Source organism: Emydura macquarii, unplaced genomic scaffold (assembly GCF_026122565.2).
Source record: "Emydura macquarii macquarii isolate MOO-44397 ecotype Brisbane River unplaced genomic scaffold, CSIRO-AGI_Emac_v2 contig_1043, whole genome shotgun sequence".
In the NCBI taxonomy this organism is placed as follows: domain Eukaryota; kingdom Metazoa; phylum Chordata; order Testudines; family Chelidae; genus Emydura; species Emydura macquarii.
The window spans coordinates 9,928,826-9,947,354 of record NW_027131180.1 but is presented as its reverse complement, the minus strand read 5'-3'; the positions used below and the strand labels follow the sequence as shown (position 1 = coordinate 9,947,354).

Genomic DNA, 18,529 nt, shown 5'->3' with positions numbered 1-18,529 from the left:
GTACAGTATGATAATTACCAGTGATAAGACTGGTGACCTTTTGGTCTTGGTTTCAGCGTTGCTGCCAGTGATCATAGTTCTCAGCTGAACTAGTCAAGGCAGGCTGCTGAACACTGCAGAATCGGGAGAGTTTTTCTAAGGGCATTGTTAATTAAGCATTAGGTGGCTGAAGTTCTGATTGGAAGCTAGGACTTAATTTCCGAACATTAGTTGTTGATTATGATGGCACAGCTATAGTAATGTTTGCAGGGCGACAACCCCACCTGTAGACAGTGAACCTTGAGCTTTCATCACCAAAATGAGCAGTCCCATGTATTTCAAAAGCAGTTGTTCAAATTGTTCTTATTGGTTTTCCCAAGAACTGAATACTGCCAAGTATCATTGCTCTACAGCTTTCAGAGTCTCTCATTTTGTAGAAATGGCTACTGTTAACATTCTAGGATAATTTTCAGAGACAAGATACAGAAGGGATCATTTCTGAAAGCTGAGAATGAAAATATACTTTAATTTGCTGGGGAGAATATTCTGGTGGAGTATTTTTTTCAAGTTCACAATTTTTAGATAAGATAAGATATGTGCCTTTAACTTGACCATTCTGTAGGGGTAATTCTTGGCTTCAGCTGATCAGCAGCGTGCAGGCCAAGGGGCGTGTGCAAAGGTGGTGTACAGCACACTTTTGCACTGCCCTGATCCTGTTCTAGCTCTGTACAAAGCTGGTCTCCCTGTGTCATGCTAGAGCAACCTGTGGTCTGCCCTAATTTAGATCATTGACAAACAGCCCTGAGGGTCTGAAATTGCAATCAGAGATTGACATGACCAAGTGAATCCAGGCTACTACCCCTTTACTATAATCATGCTTGCCTGTTTATGCCAGCAACTGGGAGGAAGAGCGCTAAAAAAGTCCTTATGGTGGCTCTGCTGTCATCTTTACATTTGGGTGACCTCCTCTGGCCAATTTATGCTGATTTCAAAGCCAGTATAAGCCATGGGTGCAGTGTAAAGTGGCCATAGTGAACAGTCTGACTCTTAGTTCCTATAAATATATACATCAGAACTCGTGTCTCTTTGTTTCAAACAGATGATCTTTAGTGCAGCTCATGTTTGCACAATGTATTTTTTGCTATGTTGTAATGGTTTATCACGTTTACTGTAATTTTATTTAACTTATTTTTGTGACTCTCCTTGCCACAAAATGAGAAATAGCAAAACAAATCTGTAGTAAGAACAGAATGTGTTATATTGCCTGCCATAAAAATACATTACTCTAAATATCTCACACAGCAACAAATAGCTTTCAATCCTGACAAGATGTGATTGTAGAATATTGAATAAGCCATTGAAACATATCCATTGTCATGTCCATATATATTCTTCAGTTTTGATTTGTTAGTTTTTAAAAGTATTTTTCTTTGAAAATGGACTAGTGATTTCTCCCTATTATTTTACCTTTTGATTATGTAGCAGTCTCTGAACATCTAGCACCAAACTGCTGTGACAATTTAATTAAATTAAAATTTTCTTCTATAAATTAAAATTGGAGATGTAGTCTATATTTCTACTTTTAATATAAAAACTGGCATTTTTCAACTGAAGAGTTAGGGAAGTTGAAGCCCATTGACTGGCCATGGATATCCATAAAGATCACTGTTCATTTGTGATGGGTGTATCCAGATGCTACCATATCTGTGAAGCTATATAGGACTCAGTAGAAAATTCTACTAGCTAACAAAGAGGGTCACTGTACTGAAATCATTATTTTTTCCTGAAATTCTAATTTCTGCCTTTACCAATCTGGACATTATACCAAAAAAAAATCTCAGACAGAGCTTGTTTATCTCTCTGTCTTCAGTGTCATATTCCTGTCGGAGATGGTTGGGGAGTTTTGGTATGCACTGAAGCTGACTTCAGAGAAACCATTGCCAACTATATTACCTGAAATAGAATGTGAGCTTGGAAAGTAAGTACAACATTATACTTCAATTTAATTTTGTCCTTGGTATCAATATATAGTATAAATCATACAAATAAGTACACCCTATGGAACTGTAGCAGATTACATCTAGAGCTAGATATACAGATGTACATACACTGTCTTAATATTATTTGAATTAACATAGCATCTAGGTGCCCTAGTAATAAGGGTCAAACTTGTACAATCAGGATCTTCACAGATTGTGTTTTAAATATATTATAATATATATTGAATTCTGCTTGTGGAAGGGTAATTTAATTGGAATTAAACTAATTAGAGGTCTATATACAGAAATTACTCTTAAACAGCTGCAGAATTTAGTAGCAAGTTATCTATACTGTAGCCTTTTTCTTACTTAAATTGAATTTATTAATTTTGTATTAAACTACTATGGGTTCAGCTCCTGATGCTACAGTTTCAAGCTCAACCAAATGAAAATCACCTCTGGTGCTTGTCTCAATTTTGAAGACTCCAGGAACAAACAAAGACCAAGGATAGCGTTCACAGACACAAGCCAAGTACAAAGACTTATCTGTACTCCAAGTTTTAATGAATCAATAAGTAAAGTTACAATTATCCATGCAAAAATCCTACAAAAATCCTACAAAAATTCATGCAATGACTAAGGCAGTAATCATACTTACATTCTCAAAGATATTCTAGGGCAAGGGTAGTCAATTAATTTTTGTCAAAGTACAAATTTCTTGGTCAAGGTATAGTCAAGATCAAGAATATAGCACTAGGGGTATACTACCGAACACTTGACCAGGATGGTTGATAGTGACTGTGAAATGCTGAGGGAGATTAGAGAGGCTATATGATAAAAAACTCAATAATAATGAGGGATTCCAACTATCCCCATATTGAGTAGGTACATGTCACCTCAGGACAAGATACAGAGATAAAGTTTCTTGATACCTTAAATGACTGCTTTTTGGAGACGCTAGTCCTGGAACCCACAAGAGGAGAGGCAATTCTTGATTTAGTCCTAAGTGGAGCACAGGATCTGGTCCAAGAGATGAATATAGCTAAACTGCCTGGTAATAGCGACCATAACATAATAAAATTTAAAATCCATTTGGAGTAATAGGATTTAATTTCAGAAAGGGGAACTACACAAAAATGAGGAAGTTTGTTAAACAGAAATTAAAAGAAACAGGGCCAAAATGAAATCTCTGCAAGCTGCGTGGAGAATTTTAAAAGGCACCATAATAGAGGCTCAATATAAATGTATACCCCAAATTAAAAAACATAGTACGAGGACCAAAAAAGTGCCACCGTAGCTAAGCAACAAAGTAAAAGAAGCAGTTAGAGGCAAAAAGGCATCCTTTAAAAAGTGGAAGTTAAATCCTATTGAGGAAAATAGAAAGGAGCATAAATTCTGGCAAATAAAGTATAAAAATATAATTAGGAAGGCCAAAAAACAGTTGAAGAACAGCTAGCCAAAGACTCAAAAAGTAACAGCAAATTGTTTTTTAATTACATCAGAATCAGGAAGTCTGCTAAACAACCAGTGAGGCTACCAAAGGATCACGATGCTAAAGGAGAACTCAAAAAAGAGAAGGCCATTGCAGAGAATCTAAATGAATTATTTGCATCTGTCTTCATGGCTGAGGATGTCAGAGAGAATCCCAAACCTAAGACATTCTTTTAGGTGACAAATCTGAGGAACTGTCCCAGATTGAGGTGTCATTGGAGAATGTTTTGGAACAAATTGATAAATTAAACAATAATAAGTCACCAGGACCAGATGGTATCTACCCAAGAGTTCTACAATTACACATTTGAGTTCCTTCAGAACTACTAACAGTGGTATGTAATCTATCAGTTAAATCAGCTTCTGTACCAGATGGCTGGAGGATAGCTAATGTGACGCCAATTTTTTAAAAGGGCTCCACAGGGAATCCCAGCAATTACAGGCCAGTAAGCCTAACTTCAGTACCACGCAAATTGGTTGAAACTATCATAAAGAACAGAATTATCAGACATATCATTAATACAATTTGCTTGGGAAGAGTCAACATGGTTTTTGTAAAGAGAAATCATGCCTCAACAATCTACTAGAATTCATTGAGGGGGTCAACAAGCATATGGACAAAATTGATCCTGTGGATATAGTGTTCTTAGATTTTCAGAAAGCCTTTGACAAGATCCCTCACCAAAGGCTCTTAAGCAAAGTAAGCAGTCCATGGGAAAAGAGAGAAAGTCCTTTCCTGGATCAGTAACTGGTTAAAAGATAGGAAACAAAGAGTAGGAATAAATGGTCAGTTTTCAGAATGAAGAGAGGTAAATAGTGGTGTCCCACAGGGGTCTGTACTGGGATCAGTACTGTTCAACATATTGATAAATGATCTAGAAAAAGAGGTAAAGCATGAGGTGGCAAAATTTGCAGATGATACAAAACTACTCAAGATAGTTAAGTCCAAACCCAATTGCAAAAAGTTACAAAGAGATTTCACAAAATTGGGTGACTGGGCAACAAAATGGCAGTTAAAATTCAGTGTTGATAAATGCAAAGTAATACACATTGGAAAACAGAATCTTAACTATGCATATAAAATGATGGGGTCTAAATTACCTGTTACCACTCAAGAAAGAGATCTTGGAGTCATTGTGGATAGTTCTCTGAAAACATCCGCTCAATGTGTAGCAGCAGTCAAAAAAGCTAACAGAGTTGGGAATCATTAGGAAAGGGATATATCGTATTGCCTCTTTATAAATCCATGGTATGCCCACATCTTGAATACTGCGTGCAGATCTGGTTGCTTCATCTCAAAAAATATATATATATTAGAATTGGAAAAGGTACAGAAAAAGGCACTAAAATGATTATGGATATCGAAAAGCTTCCATGTGAGGAGAGATGAATAAGATTGGGACTTTTCAGCTTGGAAAAGAGATGACTAAGAGGGGAAATGATAGAGGTCTATAAAATCATGACTTGTGTGGAGAAAGTAAATGAGGAAGTGTTATTTACTTCTTCTCGTAAAAAAAAAAAACCTAGGGGTCACCAAATGAAATTAATAGGCAGCTGATTGAAAATGAACAAAAGGAAGTATTTGTTCACACAATGCTCAGTCAATGTGTGGTACTCTTTGCCAGAGGATGTTGTGAAGGCCAAGACTATAACGGGATTCAAAAAAGAACTAGATAAGTTCATGGAGGGATAGGTCCATCAATGGCTGTTAGCCAGGATACACAGAGGCTGGGAATTGCTTACGGGATGGATCACTTGATGATTACCTGTTCTATTCATTCCCTCTGAAGGACATGGCATTGTCCATTTTCAGAAGACAGGATACTAGGCTACATGGACCATTGGTCTGACCCTGTATAGCCGTTCTTAAATTCTTACGCTCTCTTCAACAATGGGAGCCGCTGGGTGTTGTATGCTTTAGAAAACTGGACACACATTTTAGTGTTTGTATATTATCTTCAGCTGTGTCAACTATATGATTAATGATATATGTGCTGAAAGAGTTTATAATAATAACGGAAGGGTCCAATGTCAGACTGTTGTTGGAAGGTGTAAAGTGAAATTTTGTCCATCTAAATTGTTGGTAAATGGGTAGATGAACTGAAAGGAAATAGAATATATATGTAAAATACCATAGCTGCTCCTTTCCATATCTTTTAATACATAAGTGTTTTTAATTTTTTTGCATAAGGTTTAGAACACCTTCTTTAAAAACCTTTCAGTTAATAAATTGTGTATGAGTTGCAGCAAGTGGCATTAATATAACTGAGAATAGCTTTTGCAGTTACACTTTCATAGAATAAAATTGCAAAGTCTGTGCATCCTCAGGTTTCAGATCTAAAGCTTACCACCAGTTGAGATCAAATATAAATATTCTCTGTTGGTACAGAGTTGCTCAGTTAGGTATATGATAAGGGGTTTATGCTCTTTCACATGAAGCATCTGGCATTGACAATTGTTTCACACAAGACTACATGGACAATTGGTCTGCTCCATTGTGGCAATTCCTACTTTCGTATGCATAATAAAAGTGTGCATTGGAGAGAATTAGCGCCATTAAGTACAAACATTCCTGTCAGAAATATTATTTCAAATTCATTGACTTTCAGGAATCTGTCTTTAAATGAAATTTTGTGTTACTTTACGTCAGTGTATGTCATTTTAGTTCCTTCATACTGATAGATGAACACACCTGCCTAGGATACCCATGCAGCATAGGAGAATAATGTAAGAGGAATGGTGAAGGAGCTGATTTTTTAAATAAACTAAAAGCAAACAAATAAACAGTAGTAAACATTATATGTAATATAAACGCTAACAAAACGTGTTAAAAAGCTTGCAGCACTCTTCTGGACCCTCTTGCCTTGCTTTAACCTTCTCTCTTTCATGCTCCTGGCTTCAGGCTGTCTCCCACTTTCTGTCCAGCAAAGCCCCTCATTACCTCCCTCCTCAAATGTACTTTTTCCAGAAATCCTGTCCTATCTTGTTTTCCTCGTAAATAATCTGTCCATACTCTCCACTTCCTGAACTGCCATCCCATGTTTTGTCCCATATCCTGCAAAGCCTTATTCATGGGAGTAGTCACTTTAAACTTAATAGAATTCCTTGTGTTAGTAAAGAGCAGTCAGATGAATAACTTAAATGCTTTATTGAATTGAGGCCTTATAGGTAAACCTTTCAAATTAGGCAGCATATCTGTTTGTAAAGTTCTATGTACATTTGATAATGATATAATATAGTTAGTGTTTATGGCTCTGCATAGGATAAATTATCTTTAACAAGAACAACAACAACAGTAATTTTATATATATATATTTTTAAAAAAACCTAATTATAAAAAAATTTGTCATTGCCACTTTTTGGAGAAAGCATTAGACCATATCCGCACAGTTTGTGTGACATTTGTACAATCTTATAGTAACCTTGGATGTAATTTAGGGCCCTACCTCCAAAGTGAGCAAACTAAGTGTGATTACCCATGCAGGTAATCATATTTATATCAATATGTATAACATTCCCTTTAAGGGAATGTTAGTGTTTTAACTTGTTTTAATACAGTATTCTTAAAAGTGGAGAAAAATCTGTAACAGATGTGGCAGAGAAGCAGAACATAGAAATGCTTTTAAAAGGAAATATTTAAATAAAGAAGCCTATTCAAATCAACACCAAAAATTTCTAAGAATTACTGTGAGATGTATTTACTACTATTCACAAATAGTACATTAAAATGCATCATTTTTCTCATTGATCTACCAGAATGAATTCTTTTTTAGGAAGAAAAAAAGATATAATAATAATATTTAAAAAGCTACAGGGTGCATAATAAATATTTTGTAATGGCTATAGAAAAATTAGACAAATTTAAAATAATATTGGTCATTAGAAATAGATCAAAAGCTAAAGCAATTAACTGTTGTTAAAATGTAATTATGTCCATTAGTTAAATGGACAGGATAATTTTTTGTTTTAAATAGCAATTATAAAATGTTTTTTTTACATTGAGCCCCTTTACAAATGCATAGACACACATCTTGAAGCTGTTTATAATATTGTGGCAGAGCAGCTGTGCAAATTACAGCTATTAATGTGAAAGAATATTTCAGACAGCCTTAATTCAATGAACTATTGTATTTGTTGTTTAAAGGTAAATGAAAATCATGCATATTTTGTGTTTGTGTTGCTACTGAAGTTTGAAGTAGTTTTATATATAAAATAAAGTACATTCTAATAATGTAATTAAAATATTTCAAATAGCAAATGTCCTTATTTTTAAATTACACACTATGAAGTTGTAAATGAAGCTGATTGTTATAGATTGATGTACCAGGCTTTTTAAAATATATACCCGTGTTGTAATATTTACAAAGGGTATATTGGTACACTAATGAATATATATTTAAGGATGTGCTGCAACTTTCAGTTTAACAGGAGCTCTCCTTGTGTTTCTCCCCCAAATAGTTTCTTTGTTACAAAAAGCAAAAAGTAGAGATCAATGCCACATGCTTTGTGAAATTTTGAGTTAGTCTGGAAAATAACACTTTTTCTTTCACAAAACTGTTGTTTTAAAAAAAACCCAAACTGGCTTCTTTGAAATGTGCTTGGCTGTCTATCATCAAATTTTGTTCCCCTCATCTGACTATTCCTGATTAATGTAATTAAATAGTCTGATATATATATGTATATATGAGTGAGAGAGGTTACCCATTTTCATTTTGAGGAAATTAAAGAGTGTGGGTCTTCTGTCTCATGGTAACACTATGGCTCTCTATTGAAAAGCAGTAGTCTGAGAGGATATGTAAGTCTCTCATTTACTCTTGATTATCCTTGAGATTGAGAAATCCTCCAGTAGAGTCCTTGGTAAGAGAACAGCTTCTCAACCGTTGCGGGGTTAGGCTAAAAAATGTAACCTGCTGTACCCAGATGGAGTGCTAGATCTGTGTGCAGCCCCACCTAAATCAACACGTTATTAACATAGCAGGGAGTGGCAGTCTACTGCACTGAGGAAGTTGCAGGATTGGGACCTCAAGTCACAATCAAATGATTTGATTGAAATGCCTTTCCTTTTGCAGGCTATTGCTTTTTACAAAAACATTCTTATAGTTTGGATATGATTAACTCGCTCTACCAAGGGAAAAAAATGTGGAGCAATCAGGTAGTTGATTTATCACAGCTTTGGATAGGTCTCTGTATTGGAGGTACCCGAATGAATGCAAAACCAATGTGTGCATCGCATTTTTAAACTTTTCCTTAATTACCATTTTCACTGATCCACCTTGAATTTATTTTATATGTTCCTTGTTGTTATGATCAGCATGTGATTCATGGTCAACATTCCCATTAGTGAGGATTATTATAGTAGTAAGGTCAGAATAATAAGAATCTTGGAATAGCTAGTGATATCTTCCTTTGAAAATAACATGTCCCATAGAATTTATCCTATCTCCATATATTTGCTTTAATTATAAGAAGAAAGGAAAAAAGTGCACATGGGAAGGTATAGTACTGGCTGATTTAAAGCATGCCATTCCCACCACCCCTGTAATGCAAGTTTTGCTCTATGACAGCCACAGTACTCATTAAAATCCATATGCTACAACGTTAGTCGTTATATTGTAATGAGCAGTGTCACCGAGTAAAGTGAAATAGTCTTTCAGTTCGTGTGGGAGCAGTGAAGCGAGTGAATAGGAGGGGATGGGAGAGTCTGCCTTTAAGTGGGCAGCATAGTATAAGAGTCTTGTTTGAATGTTCAAGGTTACAAGATGATCAAGAAGAATTACTGCTTAGTGGCAGTAAATCAAAAGCTATTGGAGATATCACTTAAGAGCTAGCTTATTTTCACTGTTACTTAGAGGAAAAGTAAATGCAGGTATCATTATTTATCATTTGATTATCATTAATTTCTGTGCAGTTATTTTTTCTGAAGGCAGACACTGCAGTCCATCTGTGGATTATAAATGTGTGTAAGGTATAAATGTAATCATTTTACTTTCTGCTATTAAATCTTTGTGGTGACTTTGAAGGTTGTGAAATAGCCACATGGCTAAAATGAGTGACACCAAAATTAGTCCTAATCCAAGAGAGTCGGTTCATAAATTAAAGAGAGAATAGAATGTGGAAGTAAAACTGAAGAAATGGTCACTTAATGTAATCACAAGTAGGTATTGCAGGGCTTAAGGTTAATATATTTTATCACTATTCTTAATACTATTAAATACTTTTACTACTATTAAACATATTGAAGCTTAATTCTTGTTTTTCATATTGACAAAAGCCATAAAAGTTTAACATTAGACAATAATGGAACAAATTTAGTAATTTATAATACCTTACTCAGATTTTATTTTTCTTTAAGATGGCTCCGTATGTATATCCCCTTGCTTAATCCTACGTATGAAACCCTAGAATTGGAAATTGTCAACAGCAATCCTGGAAATTTTTCAATAGAGACTGACCCAAGGAAACCTGTAAGTACTTTAAAAAACAAAAACAAAAAAACAAACAAAAAAAAACCAACCCTGAAAAGATCCCTTTGCCTTTATACATAAGGGCCATAGTAGAGTTGACCCTTCAAATGTTATGGATGAAACAAGTTGTTTATTATATAGTGCATTAAGAATATACAACATAGTACAAAGGGTTAAATATGCCATATAAATAAATGCATCCCTCCTAGAGAGGTTTACATCCTAAAGGCAAGAGGCGCTATAAAACAGCGTAATGTGATCAGAAAATGAATGTAGTGTGGACATTTTCTGGAGTGCTTTGTAGAATAGTTTTGTGAAGGAGCAGAGATAACATGTTTGGTGAACGTTGATTGGGAAGGCATGAAATCAGGAGGAGGTGTTGGAGGCAGATAGAACAATCCAGACAGACCCTTGAGAAGATTGTAGGAGTTAGAATGGGTAAAGAAATTGATGAGAGAAAAGGTGTGTTAAAGGCAGATTTGTGCAGCTCCTAGGAGTTGAGACCTGGGGGTGAACTCAATGTGGAAAGAAAGAGGTTATTGGAGGGGATCTGAGAAGAGCAGAGACATGTGACTATCTTGGCAGCAGTGTGTTGAATTGAGTAGAGAGTGAGAGAGATGAGGTGCAGGGAAACCGGAGAGGAGGAAGTTACTGCAGTGCAGATGAGAGAGTACCAAAGCATCAACCAAGATTCTAGCAGCATGAATGGAGAAAAAAGGATGCATTATTAGAGATGCTGTAGAGAAAGGAGTGACGAGAGTTGGTAAGAATCTGGATATGGGGAAGGAGAGGGAATTTTTAATAGCTAAACTGAAAGTGTCTAGTCTGAAAAATGAAAAGTAGCTGTACAAATAGAAAAAATATAATGGAGAACTGGAGACCTAATTGAGAACCTAATGAGCTTTTGAAAGCTTTAAAGTCTTGCTCCATCAGGCAGTTAGTGATGAGCTCAGGATTCATTGGAAAAATGTAAAAGTTTGGTAAACTCAGATGTTAGTTTTCAGAATGTTCCTCTCTGAACAGTAGCTATATATATGTACACATTATACATGCACAGATACATCATCTATTCCTTTGAGCCGTTCTATAAGCTAACTATGCAATACCTTGTATGTGGCTGTTGATGAATGTGATGAGATTCCTTTTTTCCAGTTATAATATTGTCTTTACACAAACTCAGAACAATTGTAGAACTCTTTTTGGCTATTACTTCAAAGCATAAATTATGTAGTTGGTACTAAGTATATCTCTAGTAAGATTTGAGTGTTTCCCCAATAATGGAATAATTCACTTCTGTCTGAAACCTGGTTTGGGCTCCTGCTTCATTTTCCCTGGAGTAAAGGGGGTTGATAGAAATTATGATCAGGGGTTGTGCTGAATTCATTCAGTCATTCAATAATCATTCAGTCAACGGGAGTTCAGGATTCCTTTTACCCCAGCCAGCAAGAGAGAAATCCTGGGTCAGTTAATTCCACTAATTGATATTTACAGCCTGTTACTATTATATACATCCCCTCTCTACCCCATTGCTGGAGCCCTTTACCTGCAGCCCCACAATCTATCATCTGGCCAACTTTTGTGTACTTTTAAAAATGTATTTATTTATGGAGCTGCTAAGCACCCTGAGCTCCCACTGGCATCATTTGGAGCTACAGATACTCATCCTTTCTGAAAATCATGGCATTATTTTCTTGAAATTGATTACCCATTATAAACAGCTTAGTGAACCCATATTGATTGTTGTGTTTTGGGAGTTAGTGTAAGGGGGATAACTATGAGTGAGTATTCTGAGAGAGGTGAAATTATTAGTTTTATAGAGTACCCTGCATTAAATTTGTTTATCCAGCTTTTTGTTTTCAATTTTCTTATCCCTCATTAAGCCATCCAGGGTTAACTACCCATCTTCTTTATTTTCACCATCCAATTTTATGTCTTTTCTCACAGTTTAGACTGCAAGCATTGTTCCCATTAGTGTAATTGGATAACTCCTGGTTTTCCTGTTAAGTGTCATAAGAGGACTAAAGCTTTGCATTCAAAGCTCTTCCACCAAATGAAGGCACACTGTGTTCTTAAATCTAGTAGCAGACTTATCCTCTACAGGATTCCTGTAGTCCTATTATCTCTGGCCAGTAGTTTGAGGACTGCTGCTCAGAAGACAATGTACTTGCTCAGGGAAAATGAAATTCACAGTTAAGACTAAAATTCTAATATAAACATGATTCCATATCATTCAGTATTGCCACAAATAGTGTTAAATTATTCAAAGACCCTGAAATAGCACTGTGGCCCAGGAATTCTCTGTGCAGCTTGAGAGTAGACCTCAAAAGTGGCTTAAAGGCAACTTTGTACTTCCCTGATTCTGGTGCCATTCTGGTTCCCAGAGAAAATTAGAGCAGCCCAATAGTATAAAATTAGGGTAGCTATCTTCCAATAACGGAAGACCAATTTGGGATTAGAGCCGTGGCCACACCTCCTTTGATGAGTGGGAGAATGGAAGGTGTAAAAGCTCTAATGGCATCTCTGAATCCTGCATTTTCCTGTTCATCAGGGGACTCTACAAGTGGCCAGTTAGAGTGGCTTTTGGGGCAGTTTGCATCATCAGAGCAGTACTAAGCTGCCTTACTTTACAGTAAAGCCAGACTTAAGAAACGAGACTGAGAGTGAAAGTTCAACCTTAACTGTGAATTTGCTTGTCTTTGCTGCCTTCTGCCAAAAAACCATACGATTATTTTAATATGGTTTTTATTTTCTTGATTTATTACACACAGTTAAAACCCTCGTAAGAATCAAAATAAAGGTTTACAAAATGCAAATTAAAAAAAGTCAGCATTGCTTCTTGAATTGCTCAGTATTTTTAGGTATCATATCACAGCAAGCTGAGCAAATAAGATGAAGTGTTAGTTTGTTTCAGTCACTTTATTATCTGGAGTATATTAACACTTCATCATAAAATAAGCAAAAGCTGGATGTGTTCTGCTACTTATCATTTCACAAATCGGTATTTGAACTTGTAGCCAAGTAGTGTAATCTTGATTCATTACATTATTAGCTTACTAAATAGAAAGATTTTTGGAAGAACTCTGGAAGTTTTATACGTATTATGTTCAGATCATTAGCACGGAAATGGATTGGAATTAATTATCATGACTTCTGATTTCAGCAGATTGCATGTGAACTGTCCAGGCAGTTAAAAAATATCCTATGCTTTCAGCTTGTCTAATTCATTGCTTGAGGCTTAAGTGTCACCAGTAGCCATAGTACATTGTTTAAGAAAGATCCATTTAAAATTAACTCATAACTTTAAGAGCATTCAGTCCAGTATAAGTATTTAGTCCAATACAGTATAAGCACTGAAGTTTGAAGTGGATTTTGAGTTACAATATTTATCTCCTTTTCTTTCTTTTAAGTACAGTTTTTGAGCTCACGATATAATCATCTTGGTGCTATTTTTCACCCAGGGAATCTTCAGAGCCCTGAATATTCTGCTTTGTCCCAATTTCCCCTTTTGTACTCAGCCTTTCTCATGGTAGCCCTCTCTTTAGCACAGATAGCTGAGACCCCCTCTAGAGTTCAGAAATGATATTATTTTTAATAGCAATGGGTCGTTGTTGGAAAGTAGTATTAGATGCTCTCTTCTCCTTAGAATCGCAGCACATTGCCCTCTTAGAATTTCAAGTCCTGCACATTGTACATAAGAGCACATTGCTTTTCCAGGAGACCACTGTTATGATCCCTTTCTTGGTTTTGTGAACAATAATCTGATACTTCAGGCAAGAGTTTCAAATTATGCATCATTTCATGATAGTGTCCAGTACTGTCTGCTTCTTGACCTGTGTTAGATTTTCTGTGAAATCTTGAGCAAATCACTTAGGAACATTTAGGTTATGTTTCTCCACCTTTAAAAAAGGGATAATAATGCTTACCTGTCAGCAAGGCAGTTGTGAGGTTAAATTAAATTGTAAAGTACTTCGAGATATTCTCAAATGGAAGGCAGTGTTAAATGTAAAATATTATTTTTACTTGAACAACAACTCAAAGATGGTGTTGTCCAATTAAGAACAAGCAAAGTTTGAAGAAAACTAGTGTAGTAATTTTCAAACTATGAATATTTAAAGTCAGCAAGTTTAGATATTCTCTATAGCTTTATTTTTACATCAGTTCACATCTGTTAGAGTTGAGAATATTGGGTTGTCTCAATCTTTGACCATCTTAATTTGGGATCACTTCAGTCATTGGGTCATCTCATATGAACAAAAATTAGAAGAAACATCTGTTCCTCACAAATTTTTTCAGCCTTGGTAATGTCTCCTGCAGCACAGCTGTAGGAACTCATGTATTTCCACAAATAGAAAAGTGATGTGTAAGAGGACAGTTTCCTCAGTGTTAACAGAAGATACCAAAACATTCTGTATGAGTGCTATCTTTTGGACTAATCAGCTTTATATGCTAGTGCTGATGGTTTAGATGAGAAACCGATCTGCATTGTCATATTAAGGATAGAGAAGATAAACATCATAGAAACAGAGATAGGTTTCTTTAAAATACTTCCAGTATTTTTTCTTTAAGTGTCCTCTGCATATTCCCACGCATTGGATGCTCTGACCATTGCAGCCTGAATGGTAAAATAATACTAGCATGGCTTTTGGAGTGTCCACACACCTCCCTTGTGTATCCCAGTCTCCCAAACTCTGGATGTTCTAGGGCAAGAATTTAAAAGGAGTGGCGTGCTCCACTGCCTCAATTCCGTCAATCACAATTATTTGGACAGGTAAATTGTTGTTATGTGAGCCTTTTGAATCTGTAGTAGATAGATAGCTTGTATTGGTTAGTTGTTACATAAGTACATTGGGTTATATAGCTTTATTTAGAGATAGTTAAAGGATAACATGATGGATCAAAAGGCTAAGAAGTCTGAATTAAAAAGACGCGTCTCATTCTCGGCAATATTCCCAGCATCAGGTGTACATGCCAGATGTTTAGGGAAAGGACATTCTCCTTCTAACTGTCCAATCTGCTCAAAGTTTGCCACAAGGGCAAAGACAGCTAGACAAAACAGGATTCAGGCAATTTTATTTCAGGAAGCACTGACAGCAGCAGTCCATTCTCAAAGACCAGTTTTGTCAATGTCACTGCTTCCATTTCATTCAGTAGGGAAGAAGCAAGATTCAGCTTTTATGTCATGTGCAGGATGTGAACTAACTAAGGGTCTGAAAAAGAAGAAAAGGTCAAGATCAGTGACAGATTCTGTTTTCAGATCTGTCCCATTTCAGTTGTGGTACAGAGGAAAAATTTGCAGCCATCCTCAGTGTTGACCGCATTACCTAGAGCCAATCCAAGAGAAAAGGACTTACAGGGACAAAATCTCAATGTGAAGCCAGTTTTGGATTCAAACTCTCAGTATAGAGTTAGGAGCCATTTCTCTGTGGATCTGACAATATCGGATCTGAAGGGCCTGTCCAGAGGGTGCGATCTAAGCATCCAATTAAGAGAAATGATGAGGGTTCATTAACTAACACAGCTCTACATAATATTACTGTTAAACAATAGTTCATCAGGTGGATCCGTCTATGGCTCTGTAGACCATTGAGTTATATACAGCATCTAAGGACATGTCAGGTGTGTTACTACAACCAGTCAGGCTGACTGCTTCTCCGAGAGTCAGCAAAGAACAGGAAAGGGTCAGGAGCTCTCAACTGCTGCCTCTTCCAAAGATTCTTTTGAGATCCCTGGAGAAGAACTTCTCTTGTTTCTCCTTTTCAAGAAGGCTATTGTCTCTGGTCCCATCTGAGCTGCAAATGGATTGGGGTCAGAAGTGAGAACAAGGAAAAATGTATTATAATCAGTTCAAAGCAGCCCTGCTGGATCCACAGGCCCAGAAATATTTCCAGTCAGATCCATGAGCAGAGTTTTGGCTTGAGTGGCATGTACCTCTTGGGGTAAGGAGTCCCATGGGCCATTTCTGGCACCTTATCAGGAAGGACCAATATATGAGGACAAACTTCAGCAAGACAGTATCAGAAGGACATTCAGTTGTCAGATCCAAGCAATGAGGACAAGCCAATGCATCTTACTTAGAACAAATCACCTATGGAAATAGGTGAAATATATGATGAGGAAGAACTGGAGCTGGCAGAGTCCAGTTCAGAATTAAATGATGGGCCTTCTCCAGATGAAAATGAGGGGGACATCTCAGTATCTTCACCATAAGAAGAGGCTATAGCCTTTCATGAGTTAATATGTCAAATGTGAAAGAAGTTAGATATCCCTTCTGTTTTTTGTGGAGAAATCATCACACTCTATCTTTGATATTTTCAGGGCAGTGGCTAGTCAACAAGTCATTCTCCCCTTGTGAGAGGGATTACTTCAGCCATCAAAGACAGTCTGAAAAACTCCCTCAACAATTCAGTCTCTATGTAAGAAGGAAGACAAATTATATAAATTCCCTCAAGAAGGACTTGCTCTGTTTCATACTCATCTGCCTTTTAATTCATTGGCCATCAAATCAGCACTTCACAGATCAAAAGGTGCTCAATCTCCCTCTATTTCATCAGCTAAGGAAGGGAAGAGGCTGGATGTATTAGGAAGAAAAATATTTTCTTCAGCTACATTAAACGTGTGCAAATCCAATGATGAAGCTGTTGTGGCCAGGTACCAATACTGTCTCTAGAGAAAAATGTCCTCTCTTCTGAATGAATTTCTAGTGAAACACAAAGTTATCAAATGCTATTTTGACTAAAGGACTGAATGTTGCTGAGAAACAGTTGAGAGTGGCTTTTGACTCCTCAGATACTTCAGCAAACCAGTAGCTTCAGCTGTCTCACAGAGGAGACTCGCATGATAAAGATCAATGGGACTCCCTCACAAGACAAAAATGAGGCTAGAGAAGATGAAAAATGTAAGATCTACTGCTAGATCTTTAGGTTCTTTTAATTCAGGGAGGAGAACATATTCAACTCCATTACACAAGCATCAAAGGCATTAACCTCCTTCATCTCCTTTACTTCATTACAATTATCAGAGAAGGTTATATCCTCTCCAACCTCAACATAATTATAGCCCACAACATGAGCTATAATAAAAGGAAGAAATTTAAAACTTACAGTAATAAACAGAAAGTTTCATCTTCTTCATCCTCTACAGTTCCTCCAAGACATCAGATTTGACATGAGAACAGGGAGCTTCTAGCCAGTCCACTTGGACATTGTTTATCCACAGTTTGGGGACTGGTTGTCCTGTTTTTATTATCAATGGGAGTTAACATCACACAGATGGATTTTAGAAGTTATTTTGTGTGATTACACAAGTCAGTTCAAAGCTTTTCCTCCAACAGCCCAGCTACTTCAGATCAGGGGAGATATCAAAGTCACATTGATTTGTTGAAAAAGGAAGTTCAGTCCTGTAACCGGTGGCACGGTCCAGCCAGTGCGTCGCAACCCTTCCTCGGGCCCAGGCTCCAAGGAGGGCCACAGAACCTTCCTCTAGGGGAATAAATGGTGCCCATTACAAGTCTTTTGCCCCAGCCCCCAGCAGGGCGGACTTCTTTCTGTAGCCCTCCAGCCCTCCCGTAGGGCAGGGCTGATGCAGGTTCTGTAGCCCTGGCCTTCCAACATGTGGGGCGATCATGCAGTCTATTGCCCCTGGCCTTCCCACAGATGGGGCTAGCCTACAGTCTGGTGCCCCCAGCCCTCAGGCAGGGCGGAGCAAGCAAAATAGTCTGGAGTCCACGGCCTTGCAGGTATCCTCTGCTAGCCAAATGCAGAGGATGTCAAGCACTCCCACGGTGGTTAGGGAAAGGGGGAGGGAGACGCAGGCCCACCTGACTCCACTGCATCCCCTCCCAGGGCCCTATCAGTGGCAAGGCAGTTTGCCACTGAGTCAGCAGGGATCCAGCTGCAACACGCTGATGGGGTTTAGCCCCTGACTCAGCCACTTGCTAGTCGGCTGTCCCTCGGCCACTTCCTCCCACCCTGTCCCCGGGTATCTGCAGGTAGCAGTCTCCCTCCGGGTCACTGGGGTAGATGGCGAGTGGCAGTCCCACAAGTCCCTCATCGTTGACCAATGACAGGTCTGGAAACTCCTCTGGCTTGTCAGCCTCCAGGTCACAGGATCCCAGGGGTTCCTCCAGTCCACCAGATTCAGTCAACTCCAGGGGGTCCCTGGCATCAGGCAGCTCCTCCAGGTCAGGCCCGGCCTCAGGGAGCATTTCCCATCCAGTAGTCTTAGGTGGATCATCCCAGTCACTCGGGCCCAGCAATCCAGAGAGGTTTTGGATGCTCCGCTCAGTGGGGCGATTGCTTCAAACAGCCACTGGGCCTTAGTCAGGCTTAGGCTACAGCCTCTGCGAAGGCACATCTGCCTCTGGCAGCAGCTTCCTCTCTACTGAGCTCCTAGGCCAGCCTTTTACAGTTCCCTTTCCTGCCTTGGCTCTGCCCTTCTGTTTCTGGGCAATTTGGCCTGTAGGCCCCTGTTCTACCCAACAGGGGCGTCACAACCCTTCCTCAGGCCCAGGCTTCAAGGAAGGACACAGCACCTTCCTACAAGTCCCTACTGCAGTTAGGTGCAATAGAGGTAGTTCCACAACATCACAGGGGGAAGAAGTTTTACTCACATTATTTT

General features: G+C 37.9%; 1 protein-coding gene across 1 annotated transcript in view; it reads left to right on the top strand.

Moving 5' to 3' along the window:
* The window catches only part of LOC137150973 (cilia- and flagella-associated protein 47-like), a 286,880-nt gene that overhangs the window by 144,862 nt on the left and 123,489 nt on the right, over nt 1-18,529 (top strand). The window contains exons 9-10 of the mRNA XM_067545102.1: nt 1,850-1,957; nt 9,802-9,913. Of these exons, the coding sequence (XP_067401203.1) occupies nt 1,850-1,957; nt 9,802-9,913 (220 nt within the window). The remainder of the gene's footprint in view (nt 1-1,849; nt 1,958-9,801; nt 9,914-18,529) is intronic.